The sequence below is a fragment of the Fusarium venenatum genome (assembly GCF_020744135.1).
Source record: "Fusarium venenatum strain MPI-CAGE-CH-0201 chromosome Unknown EDB82scaffold_1, whole genome shotgun sequence".
In the NCBI taxonomy this organism is placed as follows: domain Eukaryota; kingdom Fungi; phylum Ascomycota; class Sordariomycetes; order Hypocreales; family Nectriaceae; genus Fusarium; species Fusarium venenatum.
The window spans coordinates 9,938,330-9,964,687 of NW_027072129.1; the positions used below are offsets into that span (position 1 = coordinate 9,938,330).

The 26,358-nt window shown below is 49.2% G+C and overlaps 7 protein-coding genes across 7 annotated transcripts; 3 read left to right on the forward strand and 4 right to left on the reverse strand.

The window, feature by feature from the left end:
• The first annotated feature begins 1,854 nt into the window (after positions 1 to 1,854).
• On the forward strand, positions 1,855 to 4,696 carry EDB82DRAFT_105058 (fungal-specific transcription factor domain-containing protein). Its single transcript, XM_025736131.2, has 6 exons — positions 1,855 to 2,370; positions 2,436 to 2,455; positions 2,514 to 2,614; positions 2,668 to 2,898; positions 2,949 to 3,557; positions 3,614 to 4,696. The coding sequence occupies exons 1-6, from the start codon at positions 2,301 to 2,303 to the stop codon at positions 4,578 to 4,580; spliced, it is 1,998 nt and encodes a 665-aa protein (XP_025587956.1). The 5' UTR covers positions 1,855 to 2,300; the 3' UTR covers positions 4,581 to 4,696.
• A 1,937-nt stretch (positions 4,697 to 6,633) lies between these two features.
• EDB82DRAFT_492278 (general substrate transporter) lies at positions 6,634 to 8,508 on the forward strand. Its single transcript, XM_065608407.1, has 3 exons — positions 6,634 to 7,203; positions 7,254 to 7,989; positions 8,049 to 8,508. The coding sequence occupies exons 1-3, from the start codon at positions 7,089 to 7,091 to the stop codon at positions 8,455 to 8,457; spliced, it is 1,260 nt and encodes a 419-aa protein (XP_065465931.1). The 5' UTR covers positions 6,634 to 7,088; the 3' UTR covers positions 8,458 to 8,508.
• A 714-nt stretch (positions 8,509 to 9,222) lies between these two features.
• Positions 9,223 to 11,160, reverse strand: EDB82DRAFT_105110 (exoglucanase type C precursor). Its single transcript, XM_025736109.2, has 3 exons — positions 10,321 to 11,160; positions 9,702 to 10,268; positions 9,223 to 9,647 (listed from the first exon to the last, which is right to left on the reverse strand). Exons 1-3 carry the CDS (start codon positions 10,927 to 10,929, stop codon positions 9,291 to 9,293), a joined length of 1,533 nt encoding a protein of 510 aa, XP_025587954.1. The 5' UTR covers positions 10,930 to 11,160; the 3' UTR covers positions 9,223 to 9,290.
• A 2,685-nt stretch (positions 11,161 to 13,845) lies between these two features.
• EDB82DRAFT_472717 (uncharacterized protein) lies at positions 13,846 to 15,644 on the reverse strand (the record flags this gene model as incomplete). The annotated part of the gene is made up of 2 exons (XM_025736098.1): positions 13,846 to 13,941; positions 13,995 to 15,644. 2 exons carry the CDS (start codon positions 15,642 to 15,644, stop codon positions 13,846 to 13,848), a joined length of 1,746 nt encoding a protein of 581 aa, XP_025587953.1.
• Positions 15,645 to 16,004: 360 nt separating this feature from the next.
• Positions 16,005 to 17,377, reverse strand: EDB82DRAFT_492283 (uncharacterized protein). Its single transcript, XM_025736087.2, has 3 exons — positions 16,604 to 17,377; positions 16,439 to 16,553; positions 16,005 to 16,383 (listed from the first exon to the last, which is right to left on the reverse strand). Exons 1-3 carry the CDS (start codon positions 16,959 to 16,961, stop codon positions 16,224 to 16,226), a joined length of 633 nt encoding a protein of 210 aa, XP_025587952.1. The 5' UTR covers positions 16,962 to 17,377; the 3' UTR covers positions 16,005 to 16,223.
• Positions 17,378 to 17,467: 90 nt separating this feature from the next.
• EDB82DRAFT_492285 (DNL zinc finger-domain-containing protein) lies at positions 17,468 to 18,280 on the forward strand. Its single transcript, XM_025736076.2, has one exon. It carries the CDS (start codon positions 17,544 to 17,546, stop codon positions 18,090 to 18,092), a length of 549 nt encoding a protein of 182 aa, XP_025587951.1. The 5' UTR covers positions 17,468 to 17,543; the 3' UTR covers positions 18,093 to 18,280.
• On the reverse strand, positions 18,281 to 26,347 carry EDB82DRAFT_572836 (armadillo-type protein). Its single transcript, XM_025736065.2, has 2 exons — positions 24,917 to 26,347; positions 18,281 to 24,866 (listed from the first exon to the last, which is right to left on the reverse strand). The coding sequence occupies exons 1-2, from the start codon at positions 26,287 to 26,289 to the stop codon at positions 18,365 to 18,367; spliced, it is 7,875 nt and encodes a 2,624-aa protein (XP_025587950.1). The 5' UTR covers positions 26,290 to 26,347; the 3' UTR covers positions 18,281 to 18,364.
• Between the last annotated feature and the right edge of the window lie 11 nt (positions 26,348 to 26,358).

The window sequence follows — 26,358 nt, forward strand, 5'->3', positions numbered from 1 at the left end:
CTGTTGCCTAGACCAAGTAGAGTTTTGCAACTCTTGTGATATGGATACTAAAGTCCCTGGGCTAGTTGTGTCACTTTCGCACTGGTTGGTCAGTTGTTTCATCCACGGTTTCATTAATTCAGGTAGGGCATCAGCTCCAATCTTCCAAGCTGGTTATTAATGAAAATTGGGGTTTATCTCGCGTGGACTGGTCTGAGCTTCTCTAGTGTAGATCTTTGGATGGCACGTAGTTACGCTGCAGAACTATTCGGCCAAACCCGTACTACATATGTTGCTGAAGATTACTGGCTTTTGGGGTATGTATGCAAACCATGGTCTTCAAACCATGTGATAGGTGCTGGTATCCAACACAACTCATGATTTGCTCACGAAGAAAAGCCGAACTGGCATAGATTTCTGCAATAGCCATGCTTTACATACTTTACTAGATGCCAATGAACTGACTCCTTCAGCAATACGTAAAAACCCCGTCAAGATTCCTTGTTGCAGATTCATCCAGGGTCAAAGAGCCCACACAAACCTCAACCGGAGACTGAGACACGTCACTATACCGGCTATTAGTCACTTATTAGCTTGTTGGGATTCAACAACAAGTTGTTACTGAGTGGAACTGAAGAAGCCTCGCCGAGTACAGGGCCGGCTGGCTGTTACGGCATTTCTTTGCCGTTTGCATCCTACATCTGAGGCTTTGCAGTCATGGAGTCGGTGTTGCGCCACTGCGAGCAAATATAAGCCCAGTTGACTAAACATATGGATGGTTTCTACGAACAAAGGCCTGCAAGTTCTGCTTTGATATATTGATCAGTGACCCATGACCTTGCTTTGCCGTGCCTTGCCTTGCCTTGCCCTAAGAGCCCCAGGGTCTGATAGCTGAACATCCCCTGTCAAGGCATTCCTTCGGGTAACAGATCCGAATCATAGCTGAGCACCACCCCGAGACTTGAACCTCTCAATTATGTGCCGAAACTAGAGGTAAAGTCGGCACTGTTCTGCACGCAAAGTACATACATTGGCGTTTTTCGGCCGTATTTAAGGTATTAAGTTGACGTGCATGGAGACAAGGATCCGGACCTCCCGTCTGCCATAGTTAGGTGGTAGGTAGTAGGTACTGTAGACAGTACATCGCGGGTTACAAGGCACCTTGTTGGTACATCTGTTATAATGTAGAATTTGGATTCTTGCGACAAACATTGGTGATGATGTGGTAAATAATTTGAAGCTCAAAAGAGTTGTATGGATGTTGTCATAGCACGACTGCATTATCAGTACATTAGTAGTCCATATAAGAGTTGAATAGAGTTTATTGTTGTATCCATGGTCAACCGAGGCAGTCGCGAAGCGGCTAGAGAGAGAAGGGTGTACCTGCTTGCTCGGGTTACCACCTTCTACCTGACTTGGGTTATTCATCCCGTCATCAAGGACCGCCTTATCTTTTACACTCTTGTTAGAACAAACCCTGACACGACATCAACATCAGCAAAGACAAATGCGATTTATCTAATTCTTATGATTGTGCTTTAACGTCGTGTACATAGTTATTTACTATGCATACATGATCTTGAACTGTCCACGCCATCGGCCCCACCCTATGCTATGCAACAACCTGTTTGAGGGACACGACCTTGTGAGAGAAACTGGAACAGCACTTTACTTTTGTTGTTACCCAAAGTCCCTTTTATTCCATCATTGTTGTCAATTTTGTTATTATTTCCCACCGCCTGAACCTGACACCGCCGATATCGAACCAAAGCCAGAATCAGCTAAGCAGTACCAAGATACTCTTTGACGCACCGAGTTCCCGACTATCATTCCTTTGTTTGATGATTGTCCCGCAACCGTCCACTCAGAACTCGAGTCAACCCACGACGCCACGACACAGTGGATTGACTGCCCGCACCAGGACCTCGCCCACCTCCCACGCCCCTTTTTATTGTATTTCTGGTCACCGACAAGGCTGAGGGAGACCCTGCAGTGCTCAGCTACAATCTCTTCATATTGTTAGAGACAAAAGCTGAGATTCAACACCAATCGATTGGTCGTCATCTGTCCTCGCTTGTCTGCCAGCCTGATCCTTGTGGCCTCGAGTGTCCCGCTTCCAAGTGGAGAAATTTGACGACATTCCTCCAACAGTCACCCCAGACTTATTCCATCAATTGCCCTCTCTTGTCAGTTTCCATTACGACTGTTGTTTTCCCCTGGCAGAATTTGCATAATACCAGTCCAATACAACCTTTTTTTCTTCTTCTTCAGATTTGCGACATAAGACAGCCAGGGATTTCACACTTCAGTTTGCGACAAAAATGCCCCGTCCAAGTTTCTCCCACAACCCTCTTCTCAGGGTGTCCCGGCCTGTGTCAGCCTGTTCCCGGTGTAAGTGTTGAACCCAACTGGCTCTTAGAAGATTCTTGGAAATGCTGATTTGTTGAATCTTATAGGCCGTGCTGCAAAAGTCAAGGTGAGCAAACAGACAGTCTTGTATACATGCATTAGGAGTAGGAGCTAACACTGTTTAGTGTGATGGTAAACTACCAGCCTGCACGGCTTGCGAAAAGGCTGGTCGAGCAAATGAATGCTCGGCGGCTAATGATCAATTTGCGCGGGGCAAAGAAAGAAGGTTGGTTACTGAACTGAACGTTGAATCCATGTTTTTCTCTAACTCATGCCCAGTTACGTGGCTGCATTGGAATTGCGAATAGAGAAGCTTGAAAAGAGACTGCAGTTTGCCAAGTCGCGCAAAGCATCAGTTGCGATGCATGACACAGATGCGTCGGCTTTTAATGTACAACAGATGGATCGCAGGGACTCACTTGCCCTTATTCGCGCTGCTATACATCGAAAGGCTGCCCATAAGAGGGAAACCTTGGATGTCAATTCCCTTGTATCTGACTTTGGATTCCTGTGAGTATGGCGACTGAGTTGGCGTTATCGTTTCAACTGACAATCGGCAGATCTGTCAATGCTACGACACGAGACTTTGAGCCTATATCGACAAACATGACATTTGCGAGATTAGTGTTGGCTGCAACTACAAACGATGCTCTTCCAGAATCTCCCGAGGCCTGTCTGCCTGCGAGGCCAACTACTCATGCGCTTGTTCAGCATTATATGGACAATATCTACTCATTGTTCCCCTGTATTTCCGAGACTGCACTTCTAACCGCCATCGACGATATGTACGACAAAAACAACAGCAGAACTATTCAGCACTCGGAGTATTGGATGGTGTACATGATTCTCGCTATTGGCTCTATATCCCAAAGCCGGCGTAGCCAAGATATTCACTACCAGGATGGTCTCAAGTACGCTGCGAGAGCCATGAACCATGCGGATGAAGCCCTTGCCCCAGGACACGTCACACAAATACAGTCGCTACTCCTGCTCACGCAATATGCTATGCTCGATCCCGCGCACTTTGATAGTTGGCACTCGATAGGGTTTACAGCACGTGCCATTGTCGACTTAGGCTTTCATCAGGATCCTCCTTTGTCTTCAGTGCCTGACAAATCTGCTTTAGATATGCGGCGTAAGATCTTCTATTGCGTATACGCCCTCGATCGGTAGGCTCTTTCTTTTCTTGTCAATGGAAAACCCGCAAGCTGACCCTGATTTCTAGTACAATTAGCATGGTCTATGCCAGGACATTCTCGTTCACTGATGATACGGTTAATGTCGCATTTCCTCAGGCGTCCGGCAACGCGAGACGAGGGTCAGCCTCAGGTGCCCTTTCTGGGCCTCAATCAGCTGACCCTGCCCTGCTACTCTTTCAACTTCGACGAGCGCAATCGCATTGGTATCAGGACCTGTACCAGTCTGGGTCAGTTCCTCTGCCAGATCCAATCTCCTATGTTTGGAGGATGTGTCTCGATATGCGGGAATGGCAAGATACTCTGCCAAACAACCTTGCTCCCGAGATCCGGCAATTGTTTGACCAGGAGCTAAGATACAGCTATGTTTACTGCATTGCGCCCTCTGCTAGGGCGCCTAACATCACCGATTACAACCGTATCTTGATATTTGAGCATTCTATGGCTTATCTTGACACTGCCCACGATATCGCACAAAGCGGGCAGAACTCGGGCTTCTTCACGTACCACGACGTCATGAGGATCTTTTTTATGGCAAGCCAGTTTCTCGCGGTTATACGAGATGCAGAAGACATGCTGCTATCAGGATTGCCAGTACCAATTCCAATCGCGCGCCCCGGCACTGCCCCTGCCCCTCCGCTTCCAAGGCGATTGCAACCTCAAGGAATGAACGGAGAAGATAATCTTGATCGAAGTTTGAGGTGTTTGGATAAAGTCTCACAGACCTTAAACATCTTCGGGGAACGCTGGGTAGATGCCTCACATTTGAGGGAAAATTTTGGGCTGATCTCACAAGAAGTGGTGGAGCGTCTGTCGGAGAGGAGGCAAAGGCGTGATGCTGCTAGAGAACAGTATCAATCACAGTACCAGGGCAGAGGTATGCCACCTCAAGGTCAGGGTGGTTATCAAGCGCAGAACTCACACCAGGCAGAGGGAATGCAATGGGCAGGAGTCGATGTTACACATATGATGCGTGGCGGTTACCCACCACAATAAGTAAAACGAATCCTCAATGGCGTTTTCAGCTGGTAGGAGTTGACGTTTCGCTCACAATCAACGGCAGTGCCAGGAGGTGGTCAATGAGCTCGATGTAGGATGACCACCACTGACTCGTGAATAGCAGGGCGTATTTGCATTAAGGTCTGTTTGTGTATCGAGACATCATTAGAGGGAGGACAGGCTGATATGGCTGATAGTGTCTGGGGTTTGAAAGGGCCTCTAACAGTAGCCTACTGGAAGAATATAAAGACAGGATACCATTAGGGTAGAAAGACTTGGTGTTGGTTAGTGTCTCATGATTTCGGCGTCGCGTTGCCGGTTTTGGGTAACTGTTTCCCTACTAGCCGCAAGACTAAATAACAAATACCACAGCCTCTCTGGCAGTGTCAACAATGGAGGTCCACTGATGCTATGATGTGATACAAATGTAGGAGACGCAGGACTGATAGAATGCTTCTTCTTAACCATTGGTCATTGAACGGGTTGTTCCTAGTAGAGGGTTGCCACCTGAATAGATCGACCTTGGCATTCAAGATTGCGGCACGGATAATTGTTTTGCTCCAAGTGGAATGGTCGACATAGAACATGACATCCGGAGAGAGTGCAAGGTCGGGCCGGGGAAGGAAGGCCGAGTCTTGGCTGAGCGCTGAGCTGGAGCTTCGCGGTCTAAGATTTGGGGTACGAGGTGGTATTGTGAATTAAGCAAGCCGTCCATCGAGTGGTTTCAGCATTGATCAAGGAGTGGCTGACCTATATGAATTGGCTTTTCAGTTTATTTGGAGGGTTCTGGTGTTTTGGGGGTTGGAGTCCACGCAGTCGGTATCGTGGATTCGATGCTATCAAAGAAACGGTTTGCTACAGACAATCCTATTCATTAGACTAGTCTTTAGGGTTTGCTTCTTTTTCTACCCCCAGATTCATCCATTCTCCATTACCGTCCCAACTAACAAGATATCCAGCCCTGATTGACTAGGTAGCCAAGGTAAAATGCCAATGCGGGGAACCGAGATTGAAAGCGGTCTACTCCGCACGGGGTGAATGGGAAAATCGTGGAGGTGGAGAAACGTTTACGACTTGGCTAAGACTGAGCGGGTCTAGCACGGGCAGAGTTAAGTGCAATCACAGTACAATCTAGCTGGACGGATAAATTGAGTTGCGTAGATATTCCACCAATCGTGGCTTTTGCCGTCCCTGCCATCTGGTACGATACGGCTATCATCAGCCGCAGGATGCATCTTCCCCCCATTCTCCACTCCAAAACTGGCAGCAGGCGCCGAGCTGGTGGAGGAGTTGGCATGGGTTGACGCCAAGGGCACACGGAACTCGGCACCGCGTGGGAGTGTCTTTGGTCTATTCTTTGATATTATAGATGGAATTCTTGCGTCTCATCTTTAGATCGTATGAATCGTGGGGGAATGGGAGGTATCTTTGGGGGTTTCGATTTAGGGGCAATAGTTTAAGTCTAAGTCGATTTGCGGGGGTTGCCAATAATGGCTGGCGGTCTGGTCTGAATTAACAATGAACGGATACTACCTCTCTTGTGTTTCGACAGTTAAGCGAGCAATATCACGATAAGCACCTAAGGACATGCACGTGAAACGTATTGTCTATCAGATAAGTCATGGCCTATCAGAAGCCAAGATAAGGGCGCATGGAAACTGCAGAAACAAATGTTTTGGTTCCTGCTTTGTTGGTCAACCCGCAGGAACTTTTAGAAAGCTAGGAGGAAAATAAGGAATCAGTATATCATTTAGTCGGTCAAGCTAAGCCTTTATTGACCGCTTAGAGGAACACTGGTGGTGGGGAAACCGCTCGCGTCCGCAATGGCAATCGTAGCTGCCATCTGGGGTTTCCTGGTAGGCAGGCAAGAAGGGCAGGGCAGGTAGTCTGGGGTCTGGGGGGGCAAGAGATGACTCTAGACCCAGGTCTGGGGGTTCCTTCCTCGACTCAGATAGAGATAAAAGAAACACTAGGGAAGCATCAATCTTGGTCCCTTTTCTACTCTGCTCCTTGTCTCCTTCACCTTTAATTCTCTTCTCACTTCTTTGGTCTCCTTATCTGGGAGTAGACAGTTGAGATTTCCCTAGGGACAACTTTATACAGGCAAAAGGAGCAAGACCAAACACCGCCAACATGCCTAGCAAAACCAGAACCTACAACTGGTTCATTGCCATGGTAGCAGCGTCTTGTATGACACTCTACGGCTTTGACTCCAGTGTTTTCAATGTAAGTCCATGAGTACTCAGTCTGTTACTCGGAACATCTCGACTAACTTGACCTCCTTAGGCCCTCCAAGCTTCCGAAAACTGGCTCAACTGGTTTAACCTCGATCTCAAGGAGGATAGTTACACTGTCGGTCTCATCAACACCTGCTACACAATCGGCGCCATCGTTAGTGGTTTCTTTATTGGTGGTCCTCTGGTATGTTCAGCACAAACACAACAACGATGCGAACAGTATACTCATTACTACATATAGGCTGATTGGCTTGGTCGACGTGCTGGTATGGGAATTGGATGTTTCATCACCATTATCGCAGCTATTATCCAGGCCTTTGCCCCTAAGGGCAAGCTTGGAGTCTTTATCCTGGGCCGTGTCCTCATCGGTATTGGTCAGGGTACTGCTCTTAGTAAGTCATCTAGCATAATTTACTTCTGTGTAAATACTGACTCTTCCTAGCTGCCGGACCCGTGTATATCGGTGAAGTCTCGCCTGCTGAGATTCGAGGTCAAGTCATGACCTTCTGGCAACTTTTCTACTCGGTCGGTGCCTTCATCGCCTACTGGATCAACTATGCTTGTGGAAAGAACCGTGAGAAGCTCGGAGAGTGGGACTGGCGCATGGTTGTTATCTTCCAGGTCCTCGTCCCTATCATCGTCATCGTCTTGCTCCCATTTCAGCCCGAGTCTCCCCGTTTCCTCATCAAGAAGGGCAAAATCGATGACGCCCGAGCCGCCCTTCGCCGCATCCGAGATACCGAGGAAGAGGTCGAGGAAGAAGTCTTGGGTATCCAAGCCGCTATCGAGTACGAGAAGGAGGCAATCAGCCCCGGATACCGCGCACTCTTCAAGGACCCCTCTCTCAGAAAGCGTTTCGGCATCGCTGTTGTTCTCAACGTCGGTCAGCAGCTCACCGGCCAAGGTACACTCAACACCTACTCTACCTCCATCTACAAGCAAGTTTGGACCTCGACCGAGAAGATCAACCTCATCAACGCTTTGTGGGCCACTATGGGTATCCTATTCACACTTAACGCCGTGTGGACTGCTGATCGCTTTGGTCGTCGCTGGATCTTCATGGTTGGTGCCGTCGGTATGGCTGTTTGCATGTTGATCGTTCCTATCATTGGTCTCGCTACTCCTACCCCCAAGACTGAACCCTCTGCTATTGGTATTGTTGTCATGCTCTACCTCTTTATGTAAGTTACATCACGAACTCGGATTGTTTCGGTCGATACTAACATACTATTTACAGCTTCTTCTACAAGCCTTCGTGGGGTGCTGGCGTCTGGATGTGGACCAGTGAAGTCTTCTCTGCCAACGTCCGAACCCAGGCCGTCGGTATGGCTTCCCAGTGCCAGAACGTGGCCAACACCATCTTCCAGCAGTTCTTCCCTACTTTCCTTGCCAAGACTGGCCTCAAGTGCCTCTTCTTCTTCTTCGGCGTTAACATCCTTCTCGCAATCTTTGTCTTCTTCTGTGTTCCTGAGACCAAGGGTATCGCACTTGAGCACATGGACACTGTCTTCGGTGGTGTCGACCACTCCGAAAAGGGAGCCCAGATGCTCGGTACTGATGTTCCCCACCCTGAAACTCAGCAGTTCAAGGACGGTGCGGAGATCCAGCAGAGCGAGAAGAAGCGCGAGTCTGTTTAGAGGAATTGCAGTGATTGGATAATTAAGCTACGAAAGATCTTTGATTATATTGACAGAATCTTCAATGACAATATTGAAGTTCAATACTTTGACACGCAGCTGAGCCTTAACTATATAATGAGATATTGTCAACTTCAAATCATTCTAGCTCGCATATTCAGTACAAGAAGTGATAATCCGGCTCAAGTCCTAGTTTTAGCCTGTATCAACACCAGACCACTTACATATTCTATAGCATTCAGCTTTTACCGTGGTTATGGCGGCAACGTGTTGGTATAATCAAATATTATCATCGTTACGCCGTTGAAGCCAAATCGATTATAATACGTTAGTCTTGGTCTAATATAACTTACCGAAGTAAACGGAAGAGTTCACAAATTTTCATCAATATCTTGTTCGTAAGGTTATTGAAAGGTTATTGTAATCATTCAAACTGGCCGCCCCATGATATTTTTATCCATATTGTTGTACTGTTGGGAAACTACTGCCATAAGCATCTCTTTGTTTTTGCAAGAAGGCTTAGACGAAATATCTCGCCGCCAGGTATTCATTCAAACATCAGGTTTTCACAGAGTAAGCGAAACACCAAGTTAGTTGATAACGACAGTTATTGTTATTCTTCTACCAAAGTATATACAATAGAGGCAAAAGTCGCTTTTTTACTGCGCGATACAAAAGAAGGGCGAGAAAGAGCATAAAGCAATCGACAAGCTGGAAAACCAACCCCTTTCCACATCAACCATCTTCGTCCTTCCCCAAGGCAACTTCACAGGAATCATCTTCTCTCATCAAATCTTTTCAGAATCCAGAGATGGCATAGGCTAGCCGCGAATTTACTGGCACTGGTAGTAGAAGTCGTTGATCTTCTTGCAGGTGAAAGGAGACTTGCAAGCAGTAGGACCGCTGTAGTTGGTACCACCGCACTGGCCCCACTGGTCAACGGTACCGCCGGGGGTGGTAGGGTTGGTAGGGTTGGGGTTGGTGGGGTTGGTGGGCTCAGGCTGGCCCTCCTTGTAGGTGCTGCCGATGGGACCGAACTTGATGTTGGAGAAGGCAACCTTGGAGTTGGGGACGTTCTTCTCAAGGTCGGCGGGCACACCAGAGGATGTGGAGCAAGATCCTCGCTGGGCGCCGAGCTTAGTAGAGTCAGTGGGGTAGGTAGAGTCGAGCCAGAGCATGTTGGAGTGGTGCTGTGTATGTCAGTATCATGTTACATGGTGAATTTGGAATTTGGTAGCACTTACATCGTGCCAGAGAGACATAACAAGAACCATGGGAGCCTCAAGAGCATCGCTCATACCGCCCCAAGCACCCTTCTTCTCAAAGTCATCGATGTCGCCAAAGACCTTCTTCTGGGCAGTGCAGAATTCAGGGGTGAGAGAGCTTCCAGGAACTCCAGCGATCTTGGACTCAGAGTTGGCAATGACCTTGCCGTTCTGGACGTAGAGACGAGTAATCTCAGAGAGACGGCCGTTGCTGCCCTTGTGGAACTGGGTGACGACAGTAACCTTCTTGGTGGTGTCAACGTTGAAGCCGGATCCAGGACCGTAGAAGGTCTTGTTGCCCTGGCGGTAGGCGTTGAAATCACAACCGTCAGCATCGCAAGTTCCGCCGTAACGGTCTTTGGAGTAAGTTCCACCACAAGAGTCACCAGTGCAGGAGTGTTGAGTGAGCTTGGTGCAAGGGTGAGGAGTGTAGGCAGTGGAGATGGAGTTGGCCTCCCAGATGTCCATTTCAGGGCAGCATGTGCCCAGGTTACCAATGCCACCGTTGACATCGCTCTTGGATGGCTGCCAGCCATCGGAGTTGGCCTTTATTGCATGTTAGCTCTCATTCTGAGTTCAAAATGAATTTAAAGCTTACCTGGCCGTTGATGAACTTCACGTCACGGGGGCACTGGGCGTCACAGTAACCAGTACCATACTTAGCTCCAGCCTTGTTACCAGGGTACTTGGCCTTGCCACCGTCGGCGTCCATGCTGACGAAGTACAGAGCACCGTTCAGACCACAGCCGATGTTTGAAACATCGACGTCAAAGGTGAACTCGTTACCCAAGAGCTGGAACATCTGGTAGGTGTTCTCGTCCTCCATGAGGTAAGTACGGCTACCGATGTTGGTACCATAAGTCCCCTTGGTGACAAAAGAGAGGCTGAGCTGGTTGCCGCTGGAGGTAATTCCGTAGGTGCTGGCGTATTCGGCGCCGTCGATACAGCACTTCTCAGCACAAACCTTTCCACTGGTGCAGATGGAAGTGTCCCACTTGTTACCGGTGTAGCAGTTGGTAGATCCGGACAATTGGTGAGTCCATCGCCAGTTGGCATCGATGGTGACAGATCCCTGAACGTTGCTGCATCCGCTAGATGTACACTTGGACCAGGACAAGGCAGGCTTGGTCTCGGGGGTGAGAGAGCAAACTTGCTGAGCTCGAACGGCTGCAATGAGCGCCGAGGCGGTAGCGATAGCGCGATACATTGTGAACGAAAGCTGAACCGGTGGATAGATGAGTGGACTGAAGAAGATGTGATGAGGAGTGCGGTGAAGTTGATCTGGTCTGGGGACTCAAGCTTATTATATACTTGGATTGTGGACATGGACGAAATGACCCGGAACTACCAAGATCTTCGTTCCCCCGTTGACTAACTCTAACATGGTATGATCAAAAAGAGAAGCCGTAGTGCCGATGAGGCTCCATTCTTGCATCTCCAGACAGAGGTCGGGTTGCGGGCCGCGACCCCTCTGACAGGAGAAGGTATGATGGTCAACATTTTGCCTTGCAAAGCTTGGCTTGTCAAAGTCAGGCAGAGTGTAGCTCCAAGGCGGCGACATATCGGAGAAGCGGGCGCATGGGTGAGCAAGTTCCTGAGTCGATCTCCGCAGTAGACTCAATTGCGTATAGTAGATGGCAGATGCGTTTCTGCAAAATGAAAAGAAATAATGAGACCGGTCCGTCGTTCCCGAAGGGGAGAGACGTTGACCTCCGAAGAGGCTGTACTCGCGAAGATCCCCCATTGGATAATCGTCAAGCCTCGGACTGGTGAGGGCGTATATGAAGAGTCCATATTTGTCTTGCTGCGGAGACCTTCTTTCACAAGAAGGCTACGACAAAATAGGATGCTGTCCGTTTCCGGGCCGTCGCTTCCATCGCCTATCGACCTCCTGAGAGCAATGGAGAATAGACTGGAATTACAAAGAGATCGTGAGGTGGTTCAGCAAGTACCCTTGAAGAGGTAAGAAAGAGAAAACATCCACCCTATCGTCTTGTTCGGGCGGATCTTCGTCTGGGATCAAATTAGCCGTACCACCTGGCCAGGCGGCTAACCCCACAGTATATTGACTTCAACGGTGAGCCAAGACGGTTTCCTGTTTGCCACTACTTGGGCATGGGATCTTCCATGTATGCAGTACTGTTGTAGCTTCCATACAAAAGCAATATGGAGAAATCGTTTGTTAAACCCCACCGGGTTATTTTGCCACGGTTATGACGCTTCGGACAAACATGACCTGCAGTGCAAGGCTATGCTTGCTCAGAAACCCGTGGTTCTGGATAGAACCCAACATCCAACTGAACACATGTTTAATGCATATCACTCCTTCGATGGTGAAGAAACCACAGGTATCGCAGACTCTGTCAGTTGTTCCTATCAGATATTATGTTACTTGATATGTCACTTGTATTGATACCTGGGTGTGTAATTCGCAGCAACCAGTTCCGCACACGAAGCATCATGTCTCCGTCCTGTGCATTGCGGCTTGCGCCAGTGAAAGAACTCACGGTACTTCGGGATTCCGTCCGACCGCTTAAAAAAAGTATCGTGGTCCAACTTCTGTAAATTTGAACATGCTCATGCGTTCATTCCACGCCCATGCTCATGTCAAATAACAGAGGGTTTTGGTCATCTGCTGGGTGTTGTGGAGGCTGTAGAAATCAAACCCCTGGCATAGTATGGCCAGGTCAGGCAATGAAGAAACCCGTCGTCCAGATTCAGCAGTTTCGGATACATCATGACCGAGATAGTGTTCCGGTCCCTGTCATATGCCGATTATAGGCCAGGATCCTGCTGCCGATTATATGAAGCCTCGCCAGGCAACCAGTTAAGCCACTTTTGTGACTGGTGGTCTCATGTGACAACTGGTAAAGGTGCATGCCACAATCTAATACAGATGTTGCAGTTGTGGTTGTGTTCTCAACAGCATAGAATTGTGTTGTAAGCTCTTCCAATCTGTCTGGTTTAGTGGCTCAAAGTCGAGCAGTAATGCGACTTCGATCTGAACAACCGCTTGCCGCGACGATAAAAAGTCCGTAGCTCGTAAATAATACCATTTCGAGCCACGGAGCATCGTCAACGAGATGGTCCGGAGCCCGAAACCCTGCATAAAATGGTCATGTCCTCTTCGGCTCGAACCGCCTTGGTAGTCTTGCCAAGTCAGCCTGTACTCGATACTCCACACTCAAGGCAAGTAAGAGGTTATCTCCACACGTGGATGTGTTCCGGGGATGTTGGGATAGCCCATTTCAGAAGTGCGGGGTGAAAGTACGGATAGTTGGCCGACGGATTAGATCGTGGAGGATCTTCTTCCGTTCTGTCCTAATGCGTAACGCGACTTTGCCTTTGGTGGTTCGATAGTCAACGCGATGCAATACAATTGCAAGGGCCTGTGGCTGATTGTCGTATTGGAGTTAGCGGCATCATCTGGTGTTGGTGGAACGTAGTTGTTCCCAAAATCCGTTCTTGTTAAGGGCAGAAAGAGGTTGTCATGGTTTGGATAGGTAAGTAGACGAAGAACAGGTCAAGTTGCCACACGTGACCTTTACCTCAACATCAATACAACTCCTACTATCTGACAGACCTCTCGGCAATAACATGCTGACTTATTGTTCATTGAAACATCGCTTCAGGTCAAGAGCAACCGAATATATTTCAGCATGCAATAGTATCCAGAGAGGTATCACCAACACCCCTTAAAACCACCTATATTCGTGAATACTACAAGGATGCATAATTCGATGGTCTCTTTGTTTCCTCCCTCTGCCCAGCAATTAACAACGACAAAGTGTATTGTTCGCTTGAGGAATCCCAATCCTCCCTAGACGCCATATAATCATCCCTTCCAATTCCACCGCCCCCCCCAAAAAGCTTTTGCTCGCAAAAACGAAGACACCCAAATGTAACTGGCTATCAGCATGATGCTTCGCCACTATCTCTCTCCTAGCACTTCGACAACAGGGCACATCCCATTCCATTAGGTCGTTATTTAGGGGCCAGGTTTAGGGGCCAAGGGCTGCAGCTTTCGGCTTGCCCGTCCATTGCTCTTACACGGCGTATTTGCAGGTTTCTTCAGGTGAGAGTCTGAGATTTTTACCGGTTGGTTTTGCTCCTCTGAGGTTTCCTAAACCGCACGGACATCTGGAAGATGGAGGTTTTTACTCTGGCGAGGTAGTCTCTGATCACGCTCGTAAAGATAGCCACAGTTGGCACACAAAGTCTGAACAAAGTTAGCAACGAACTAGTCAACTCATCTTGATATGTTAATCTTACCCTTGGACCTGCTGGGCCGTCTCTGACAGCCCAAACGCTTGTGCCCCATATCCTGCAATGCATGCACCTCCACTGGAATCTCTCTTGGTCTGTCAGAGCACCACCACCTCCCCCATAGCCACCGACATCAGGCGTGCCTCGTCCTCCAGGCGTACCGCCCCGTCCAAGCGGGCTCAAACTTCGGAAACGACGCTTCTTCTTAGAGCGTTCACCTCGACCCATTCTCTCTTCTTCAACCTCCATCGGTGCCCCAAATGGTGTGCCTCCAAGCATGCCTGTTGTAGAGCTGAACCGTGCCGTCTCACGGCGCAATCGCCGAACTTCACGTTCGCGGTCACCTTCTCTCTTCTCGATCTCCTCCTTGCTGAGAAATTCTACCTTGGGCTCCCAGTCATCGCCGAGATGTTCCGGTTCGTATCTCCAGCCAGCCTCTGAGCCGTGAGCAGCATCATTTGGCAGCTCTTGTTGTAGACCACCCCATCCGGCAACCAGACCCCCTGCCTCACATGCTTCTTTCTTCAGCCGCAGTACAGCCTCATATATGGCATGGGTCATCGCCGGGATCCACTCTCCTGTCAATCCGAGATCCGTACAAGTAACCTTGGCAAATGCCTCAGCGGTGCCAGGGGGGTGCAAAAGAGACCACTCAAACTTGTCAGTGTAGAGCATGGACGCTAGGTTGAGACTTAAGTTGATAATGCATCGGTAGGTATCGTCGGGGTTGTAATCATCTGAATCGGGAAGTATTGGTGTTGCCTCTGCGGTAACATCAGGAGCTTGGGTTTGTGAGGGAGTTGCCGCACCTCCTGTCTGCGCTGGTGTGTCAGGCCGAGAAGTGCCACGAATGGCAGACGCTGGAGAATCATCCCGAGACTTAAGCGCAAAGCTAGGTCTTGGGGTCAATGCGGTCGTCGTAGGTTGCTGGACAGAGGCGGCTTGTTGATCGCTATGGAACAAAGGGTGCAGTGCGACACCCGAGTATTCTTCGAGCTGTGTCCGGATTTGCTTGCTGATCTCAGCGATGGCGGCTTGTCGATTTGGTAGATCCAGATCCTGCACCAATGTCTGGGCAAACTGGTCAGTCGAGATGAGCGTTTCGTGGAGATTCCAGCAGAATATGTCTCGAAGCTTATAAGGCACCGTCGCCTCCTGTTGACGGTACTGAGGAAGTGAGGTGTCCACCGTGTTAGGGTTCGGCGTTGGGTATGGAGCTGGAGGAATGAACGCAGGAACGTCCAGATCGATTCGAATAGGAATCAGAGTAAGAGGGAGTGTCGCCTGAATAGCGTTCTGCTGATCGCTCCTCAGCAGCTTGTGCTTTGCTATCCAATCGCGCCAGATGCCTTGCACCTCAACTGGCCCCTTAGTATCTTTGCCAACCTTGTCGGCGAGGTCTTGTCTAGTGGCCGAGTCCTCCTTGCGCAAGCTCCGCAATCCCGTTGGTCTTCGACGTGGGTCGTCGCTATCGTCTTCCAGGTCGTCATAACCATCTTCAGCGTAATTAATGATGGTCGTTCCTCGCTTAGTGGTCCTCGAAACGGGGCCGGCGGGCGCGCTGCTCGGTAGAACAGGCGTGAGGAGGGAGTTGTTGTAGGCGCGCAGTCGCGGCGCATAGCTCGATAAGAACGCTTGGGGCTTTGATCGTTCCATTGTGTGCGTTATAGGACCTCGACGGTCATCTCATGCCGCGGAAAAGGGAGCTAGGCCAACACGTGAAGAGCCTTCTATGGCTATTGCCCCGGTGCACTTTGGAGTTGAGACCCTGGTGCAAGTATGATATTCACGCGATAATAGCAATAGTTGCGCTACAGCTATGGGGGTGAGAGATGTGGATGTTTGGTGCCTGTCGTGATGGCTTCAAGGCTCGATGCTTGATGGAGTCGCGAACTAGGGACCTTTTTCTTAATCGCGTCGCTCGGTGTTCCACAAGTTTGCTGTAGAGTGCACGGGCCATGCCGGGGCCGTGATGATTATGTAATACTACCCACAGCTTACCCTGCATCAAATATCCTCGCTTCCAGACATGAATGCATGTGAATAAAAGAAGTAGTAAGCATGTACAAGTGAATTCATCCCTTTCATTTCATCAACCTTCCTAGTGGTTATAGCTGTTTTTAATAATAAACATTAATTATGTTCCATCACAGTTCCTCGCCCGAGTCTCTCTACACGTGCCAGACCAATCCATGTCTAGATACTCACCCTAGTTTTAATGTATAAGCAACCGGCTTATTCTTCTTCATCAGAGAATTCAAGCTTGGCCTCATCCTCTGAGTCCTCGCTGGGGGTGAATTTGACAGGCGTTGGAATGTAAATGGGGTGACCCCAGTGATGATGAACACATGGCTTCTGTGTTGACTGCGGTGGTGGTGATGGTGGTGACCAACGACTGTGTTGTTAGCGGCAACACTTACATTGACCAGTATTAGCCAGGAGTGGCTTACCCGTAGGAAAAAAAGCACACGTCGTAAAAGGTGCACTTCTTTCCTCCATCAGTGTCGAACGTTTGCTTAGATTTACCACACCCCACGTATTCTGCGGCGGGTTTCATGCATGCATCTATCTACCTGTCAGATCCAGCAAGGCTGAGAAGTTTCAGGACGACTTACAATAATCGTCGGTGTTAGTTTCTTTGCGAAGCCAACTTCCCACTGCGCTTTGGAGAGTAGCCTCAAACGATTGCCCCACGCAATCAGTTGCTGTGTCTTCCATATATATGGCTTGGCCTGATATCGGATACCGAGCTGGGCGATAATTGAAGGATACTTTTCCATCAACAATCTTGTCGGCCCAAGATTTAGCGGATTTTTCAAGAGATTCATCCCAGGTAAGATCATTGAGTCCCTCTGCCCGGCGTGCCTCATTGATGTGGAACAAGCCAATCGCATTGTCTTCTTCGTCTGAAACAACCCGAGGGTAGCCAGAGGAGAGTATGGCCAAGGAGGCCAATACGAGGGTGTGGAGCATGCTTTGGTAATAAGGGAACCTGTTCGAACGAAATAGTAATGCCTGAGAACCCGAGTTCAAAGACGTGTTGGGGGGTGAGTTGATAGTGATGATGATCGTATAATGACTGGTGAATAGCGGGAATTAATGGATGCGAGAAATACAGCTAAAATGAATGAAGCTGGAGAAGCTGAGAGAGTAGAGAGAATGATGAAGAAGAGAGATTGTAGAGAAACTAGTCGACCTCCGAAAAGATCTTGACGTTGACTGTGATTAACTGGGGAGGGAGGAGCGATGACAAGGTTGGCATAAGTTGTCAACGGCACAAGAGCTCCTCTCCATTTGGATTGTCGCAACTTCCTCGAAGATTTCTTCTGTACCAAAATCCTCCATCCTCGTGCAATGCCTCAAAATGCTGGCAAGTCCATCCGTGTAAGTGACAGGGTCGATGTGATTCGTCAACCTTCTACAGCTTCTCTTCTAAGCCATTGGACCCACAAATGACGTCTCACAACCAAGACCCTTCTTTCTTCAATTAAAAACATTTCCTCTAAATCAACTCCGACATCGCCATCACCTTCCAACTACATTAAATTATACAATATGGCCTCACGAGCACCTTCTCTCGCCCCCGCAGCTCTGCGACAATTGCGTGCTCAACCAAAGCGCCTCTCTTCCTTCCTGCAAACCCCTCTTGCCCGCCCTGTCGCAAACCTAAATCAACAATCCTTCCGCGCAGCACACAATATTCCCAGACCATCTCCCCGAACATACGTCAAGCCGAAATCCGAGCAGACGCAGGTGGGAGAAACGCCCAAGAGCGAAGGCGAGAGGCCAGAGATCAAGCCCTCGCATTACCAACTATCATTTACCTGCGTTCCCTGCGGCCATCGCTCCCACCACAATGTCTCCAAGCAAGGTTACCACTTCGGGTCTACGCTCATCACATGTCCGGGTTGTCGCAACAGACATATTATCAGTGACCACCTGAATATTTTTGGCGACAAAAGCGTCACCATTGAAGAACTTATGAAGGAAAAGGGCCAGCTTGTCAAGAGAGGCACCTTAGGCGAAGAAGGCGATATTGAATTCTGGCCAGAGAATTCTCTCCCAGGAAGCAAGGCATCTAACAAGAACGAGAGCTCAGACTGATCGGCGATATTGGATGGTTACTGGATAGAGTTAAAAACAGATAATGGTGCACGATAGTGTAAGAGCATTGGGTGGCGTTGATGGAATACCTTCCTCTTCAGACAGGAATGATCATTATAATAGTCACGAGCCCAATAGATGGCCGTGTTTGCTTTTCATATTTGACATACAAATGACTTTTACTATGAATCCATATAACAACGCCATGAAACACACATCTTGTCCAATTCTACAATTCCTTAACGCCCGTTGATGCAACACCATCAATCCCCTTACCATCGCTTGAACGACTGTCTCATATCCTTCTGCTCCTTGGACCGTGTCTTGAGGCGGGACTTGTTCTTTTCGAACTTCTTCCTCTTGTCCCGTCCATACTTCTCCGGCTTTATAATCGCATCGATCTTCCTCTTGCTTGATCGTTCCTCTCTCTTCTTCCTCACCTCCTCCCTAATGGCGAGCAACTGCTTAGAGTATTCAGAAGTGCCGAACTTCTTCTGCAGAGAATCCATAAGAATCTGTGCACGTGTCTTGAGAGCCTCATGCTTTGTCTTGAAGAGCTCATCGTTCGAGAAAGGAGGGGCAATGGAGGGGTCGGTGAGGTTATGGAGTGGCACAAGGATGGTCTTGAACGATGGCCGAAGACGTTCTAGGGAAGACCTACGGCACACAGTCTCCAGAAGCTCCATCGCAGCCACCTTTGGTGTAATGGCCACAGCCCTGGGAGGAATTTCTCTTCGAATGACGCGAGAGATTTGTCTGAACATATGCTCAAGGTCTGTCTTTCGCTCGCTCTTCTCCTCCTCGCCCTGGTCTTCCTCCTCCTCTTCCTCATCTTCTCCGTCACCCTCGGGGAGACGAGGAGCCAAGAAAGCAAGAACCTGGACAGCTTCCGCTCCTAGCTTCTCATCAATGTCTCTCGTTGCCAGGACACCCAGAACGAGTCTAACCAGGTTCTGCACCTTTGGCAAATCGAGCGTCAGACCATGGCTACCCTCTACCAGCTCGCCAACGGTTACATCACCAGCTTGCTGGGCAAAGTCTGCCAAGTAGGAGCTTGTCAAGCCTATAGATGATATCTTAACTGAAGGTTCTTGGTGTGACAGACATCTGACAATGTTGGACCACATCTCCTCGCTGTTGCTTGCCAGGATCTTTTCAGGGAACACAGCCAGAGCAGCACGAATGACTTCGAGGGCCGCCTCTATGAGCTCTCCGTCGACTTCTCGAATGTCCTCGTTCTCAATAACGCCGTTGATCTTCTCGAGAACAAGTTTGAAGTCCTGCTTGTTCTTGGATGCGTTTTCACTAGATTCAAGGTAAAAGCCGAAAACCTGGAAAGCGAGTTTGAGCACTGCTTCGTTTCCGCCCTGGGCCAACCATGTTCGCACGAGTCCAAGGAAAGTTTGAGTTCGCTCCTTATCGGCTTTGCGAAAGATCTCCCTGAGAAGGCCTGCAGCTGAAAGTCTGCATTTCTCGCTGTCGTCGTTGGCAAGGACAAAGAAGAGTGGGAGGAAACAGGTAGAGGAAATCTCTTGAACAAAGTCGTCCGATGACTTCATGAGGAGCAAGTGAACAATTTCCATGACGGACAGACGACCGCCCTCTCGCTCATACTTTAGGTTGGCAACAATAAAGTTGAGCTGCTTAGCCCACCTGGCCTTTTTCTGAGGGTATTCGCGTACGAACTGGAAGAATGCGCCTCGGGCAAGATCACGGGTATCCTTGTCATCGTTAATGATCATAACTGTGCCCACATAGTCCATGATGTCGTAAACAGAAGCAGTTTCAATGCGTCGGTCCAGAACTGATCGCAAGAAATTGAACGTGACATGACGGTAAAGAGGTTCAGTCAGATCGTCCTTCAACTTTGTGATTAGCATATCAATCGCTGCGTCCCCAACAGGAGTGTCACGACGATCCCGAAGAACAACAGCCAGCATCTTGAGTGCTGCTTGAGCCACCTCAGTAGTGGTGGAGACTGACATGGAAATACTCTTGGTTGCTTCCTTGACTGCAACCTTGTACAACTTCGACCCCTGATCGTCACTAAACGGCACCTTGACAATGACGGCTAGCAAGCGGAAGGCAGAAATCTTGACCTCGTCCTCTCCACCAACCATGGCATCACCAAGGATGGGAATAAATCCAGTGACATTCTCAGGAGTGCGCAAGCTGTCATGCTTCTTCAGGATCGCCCTCAGAATATCGACTGCAAAACGAATCAGCTTGTATGTGTGCTTAGTCGTTTTGCCTCGATCACCACTCTTCTTGGCGCCCTTCTGGACGAGGTATTTCTTGACTCGAGGGTCGAGCTTCTCTTCAACTTCAGGCTTTTGAGAATTGTAGACATCTTGAATCACTTCGTAACAGAAAACCAGGGTGTCGCGGCTTTCAGCGGCAGGGTTTTGTAGAAGACCAGATGTTATACGTGACATCAAAGTATCGAGTTTTCGGACCATTTTGAGATCAACCTTCTGCATAAGAAGCGCTCGCAACGGTTTCACCAAATCAATGAGACGGCCAATAGAGGCATTCTTCGCGATGAGCTCCATTGAGTCCTGGCTCTTGCTGCTCTTGATCTCCTTGGTTTGTGTCGTGTATCCCTCAGCGTCTTTCTCTTGTCCAATCACGCCGAAGATGTCGTCCATGACAACTGTCACGACAAAGTTGAGGCAGTAATCCAGGTCGCCAGGGGCGCAGCTGGGAACGATAGCGACCAAAATAGAGTGCATTGTGTACGAAAGCACGTGGAGCTGGTATCCTCTGGTCAGAGCGCCTCGCAACTCCTTGAGAAGGAACCCAAAATAAGACGAGCCCAAATTGACGGCTATCTTTACTAGTGTGTCTCGAGCCATGTCTCGGGCCTCTATAGACTTGCTGCGGAGGATGTGACTGATATCGGTCAAAACACCAGCAAGTTTCTGGTCCATCTGATCCGACGGCAACAACTTCAAGAGTCTGACGATGATGACACCAACCGGGACACGGTAACTGACTTCTGACTCGTCCTTTTCGTGAAGATGCTTGACCAGTGTAGGCAAAAAGAAGTTGGTAACATCAACGCTAAGCTTTTCTGCCTTTGGAATTGTGAGAGGAAGTCTGGTGGTGCTTGATGAAGATACATCAATCTGGTCCACATCCATGCGCTCTTCGGAATTGTTTTCAGCTGCGTCAACAAGTGCGTCGGCAACCTTACTCAAGAGGCGGATTGTCAGCTTTTGTTGCTCAGGCTTGGCCGCAACATAACCAATGTATCGCTGGAGGGTGGTGCGGTAATGCTTCCAGTGTAAAGAACTTGCAAGATTGCCAATGGTGATGATTGCTTGAGCGCCAAGACCGTGGTCGTCAACTCCATCGGCACGACCGAAGATGAAGTGTTCGAGAAGCGGGATGAAAAATTGGGCCAGGTTTTGGCTTCCAAATTCCTTCTGCTTGTTGGCAGCCTCAAGAATGTGCAGAGCCTCTAGTTGTCGTGCTGTCGCAGGGCTTAGAATGTTGAAGAAGAATGTTAGCTCAGAACTCTCTTCGTTTCGGTCGTTCAACAATGCACTGAGATCAGCAATGGGCTCCCATTCGGGCATGGTTGACAAAAGATGACCCATTACGCGGAGGTACTCTCGTCGAGAAGTGTCAGATGGCTCACGAGCACCAGCGTAGAGAGCAGGCATGATGACTTCTCGAAGTTGGACGCCAAACTTTCCCTTGGATTCTTCGGACGAGCAAGCTGCCGCATCTACAATAAATCGGCGCAGTCCGTCGGCGGAGTTAGAGGCCAGAATACCAAACTCAGCATCATCTCGAATATGAAAGATAAGGTTGTGAAGTAAGGGCAACCACTGCTTGGGAGTCAACGGGGCTTCCCGATCACCAGAGATTGCACTATAGGCAGCTAGGCGTGCATCGTAATCGGGCTCATCAATACGACCTTCTTTGAAGGAATTGAGTGATGCGCACAATTCGGCAACCTCTTGGAGATTGCTGTCTTTTCCAGCGATAGCAAGCAGCGCTCTCGACAGGGACTGTCGGTTATCACGGTCTTTGAAGTAGCTGAAAAGAGACGAGATAGTGTCATAAACGTCGTCAAGAAGTGACTGGTTGTCAAAGGCGCTAGAACCTGCAACATATTGCTCCGCAATAAGCAGGATTCTACCCTTGAGCTTGGGACTGACTCTTCGAGGTGGCTGGTTGAGAAGGAAAATAGAGATTTTGATAACGGCCTGGACATCTTCGGCATCCTGAATAATGGGAGACATTACCAGGATTGTCTCTACACAAGCTTCCATAAGGTCATTGCTGATGCCAGACATGTCCAAAACATTGGATATCTGTGCCAGAATTGCTTTAGAGTTGGGCTCGAGAAGCTCTGCCTTGATAACTTCGTTGAACTCGCACTCCTGCGCAGGCGCAGTCGCAAGCTTAACCAAGTTGCGAACAATTGCCAGGACATGAATTTTGACTGCATCCTTACCCTTCTCGATCGACAAACATTCGATGACCTTGGGAAGAATGCCCTCGGGAATCTTGTCATGTGGCGCAAAGAACAGGGCGATTCTGGGGAGGACAGACCAGGTAGCAAAGAGCTGAAGCATACCAGAAACTCCCTGTGTTGTCTCGCTAGGCAAGTTTTCCAGTCTTGGTACCACAATATTTTCGAGGATAACATCTTGATAAGGTGCCCATTGGAAAGACTGGGCGTTTTGGAAAAGCGCAATCAAACACTTCAGACCAGTGGACCGAATAATCCTCAAGAGAGACTGCGTGCTGGCCTTTTCTTCCTCTTCTTCGGGGGCGTCCTCTGGGTCGCCCTGACCGCTGAGTTGTCGGCAGGCAAAGACAAGACAGTACAAAACAGCATTGAGTAGTGTCTCTAGATAGGGTGTAGCGTTGGTACCGAGCTCCGAAATAACGGAAGAAATCATGTTGAGGAAACCAAGTTGCTTTCGGACAGGGAGAAGAGGCTCCTCGAAGATCTTCTTCGAGGCACCAACAACCTTGATATCCTTCAGCTTGCCAGTGGCAATGTCCAAAAAGCTACCCATATCTTCAACACTGAGGTTTCGGAGAACAGCAAGTCGAGTGGCTTGAAGGCCATGTCGGCCGCTTGCTGCTCCCTTCTTGGAAATGGTGCGACCATAAAGTAGTCGGAGGAGAACGGGCATCAACTCAGCTCTGTGCTCCGGCTTGATAGCAGTTTCGTCTTGGAGAAAGACTGTAAGCTCGTTCTTGAATCGAGCCTCATCCAAGAGGAACTCCAGGTTCTCTTGGTAAGTCTTGATTGCCTCCTGCTTCCAAGCAAGGATTGCCTTGAGGGTGACCTTTTGAACCTCAGCGTCACCATTTTCCATCAATTGCAAGAGTGAAGTATAGACTTGCTCGTGCTCATAGAGGACACGAGGGTTAATGAATTGGGAGAAGACTCCGAGCATGGCCTTGCGGTCTGTAAGAGACCAAGTGGCTCCCTCAGAAGCTCCTTGACCTTCGACAGACTCAGGGGTTCGGTCTTCACTTGCCCAGGCGAGGAAGTGTGGCACAAGTTGACGAGACCTCCTCTCTGCGATGAAGGGGATGGCATTGAAAACTTTTAGCGCGCGCGACCTGGCGTTGCCAGCGGTTGTCTCAGCAGTTCGCTGCTTGTCATCAAAACTCTGCAACATCAGCTCATCTGGGTGGTCGATTGACTCTTCAACCTCAGCTGCAGCTTCTTCCAGTCTGCGCACGTTTGTGCATTCAAAGTCGGAAACAAACGCGCGACGAGAGCTGTGGGTTTCGGGCTGCGAGGCACCCCATCGAGATGAAGGAACCTTCAACCAGCGGAAAGCAACCTCGCAGACTGTCTCCTCTCCAGCCCTGGTCTCTGTGATTTGCTTCATAGTCTCAACCGAATCATCCCACACAGGAGACAGCTTCACCGTGAGCATGCCGAATAGGAAAGCAGGCACAGCCCGTTGTAGCCAAGAGTTATCCTCAAATGAAGCGTAGTTCTGGCCTAACTTGCGAAGAAGCATAGCAATCGTTCTTGTATGTGTGAGACTCAGCGGGGTCTCTTCGACCTCGATCATGGTCTCGACGGTATTAAAGCTGTCTGTTGCCACATTAAGCGCCTTGAGTAGATTCAAAGATGCTAAACGGAGTTCGTGTGATGGAGAACTTAAGTTTTCGATCAAAGACTTAGTAACTGGGTCCTCCTCAGTGGATGAACTATCACTACTTGTGCTATCTTGTCGTCGAGCAGACTCGTTTCCCTGTAGAATTTCTTCGTAGGCGAGATATGCATGCAAGAAGCTGACAGATTGAGAAAATCGAGGAACGGCTGCACGCAGGAGCGGGCTCAAGGTGATGTCGACAGAGCCAGCAGCCTTGCTCATACGCAAGTAGGCGTGGAATCCCTGCCCAACAATAAAATGAACCTCGTCCGATGCCAATGTGGAAGAGGGCCGCAGCGCGAGCTTTAGCTTCCGGAGTAGAAGTTCGGCGATCTTAGCGTTTGTCGATGGGTGAACTGTTGTGAGTTCAAGAATCTGAAGTAGCGCCGAGTACTTGGGCAGGCACCTATCCCGCCAAACTTGAGGATCTTTGTTATAGGGGCCGCGTTCAGGGAATGGCGAGATCTCCAAGCGTTCGAACTTAGAAACGATCTGACCTTGCCAACCCTGTGACATTCTGCAGCTGTCCTTCTCGCCGGCCAAAGGAAAAGCGCCATTCTCAATCATCTTTGGCAAGAGGACACAAAGCATATCTTCATTAGACTCTTCAGACCAATGACTCGCAATGAATCTTACACAGTTAGTAAAGGCTCGAAACTAGCAGATACTCGGGATTTTTACCTTTGAAAATCGTTACGAAACAAGCTTCCGAAGCGCTGAGCATCCAGCTCGCAGAAATAAGAACAAAAGGGAATGAACCATTTCATGAATGGCTCCCGAGTCAGAGATTGGATGAGAGGATTAATATAGGGTATCAAAGCATCAATAGGTGCGTGGTGCCAGACAATCGCAGTGCTGGCCATGACAAACCTCCAGACAATGCTTGAGGAGTCCTGTGGAGCTGCTTCCGTAACACTGGAAAGCAACTCGACAAAATTCTTGATAAGAGGCGACCAATTACTGATTCGGTATCCTTTTCGAACACCGGCCATAGTTCCGTATATCCTAATAAGGGGTACAACCTGCCATTGACGGTCGGTAGGAGCTGTCCGCTCCATGTTGGCCCGGATTGCCGCATGCACTCCGTCTGCGAAATCCCCAAAAGTCTCAGCAGTCGCATGATGTATAACACTGGTCAACACACCACAGACAACATCGGTCCATGTGGTATCCTCGCTGAGGGTTCGCTCCTCTTCAGGAATAGCGTCGACCAGTGCGACGAAGATAGCTGGAGCAGTGGAATGGATAATGTTGTCGGTACCCTTGATGGCCTCGGCAAACATGTTCATCAATCCATCCTTGTACAAAATGAACTGACGGTCGTCCTTGATGCTCAGAAGATCGTCCCGAGCGCATTCGACCAGGCGCTTTAAAGCTGTCTCACGTTGTGAGGGCGCGGCTGCCTTTTTGACCAGGAAACTAAGTGCTTCGGCTGCGAATCGGGCAATATGAGGAGGATGTCGTGACTTTCCGAGTAGTGGCGCCATGACTTTGAAAGTAGGTCGCAAGTCAGGAACGAGTAGTTTAGAAAGGTACTTAAACAAAAATGCGAGGGCTCCAAACGTCCATTCAATAACGTCGGCATCCTGTGGCTTGGCTGCGATAGCCACGATTAAATCCAAACTTCTGCCATAATGCTTCTCGAATCGAACTCCCAAATCGTGGGAGAAAGCGGTTAGGAGGTCTAGTAGCGGCTCCAGAGCTTCCTTATCCTGTCCTGCTATAAAGTCGGCGAGCAGGTCCATGATGCGCTGCTCAAAATGGAGCAGCTGAGGCAAGCTCTCACAAAGAGGCCAGACCTTTGTCTTGAAAGCAGAGAACGGTTTCGAGACATTGAGCTCTCCCCATTTTTGCAGTCCGGTCTGAAAGTAGGATGTCGAGGTCGAAAGGTCTTCGTTATCGAGGTCATGACGGCGAACTTTTCGTAGAGGTTGAAGTGAATTAAATTTTGAAATTTTAGTAGTAAAAGATTCCCACCGGTGATTCTTTTGGTGGGGTGTTGAGTTCTTGTTCTTCCGCGCCTTTGTGATGCGCCCTGAAGAGTTGGCCGGCATCTTGGGCGGTGTTGTTTTGTATGTAAAGAACTTGGGAAAATGAAGGTCCAAGTCTTTGCGAAAAAGAGC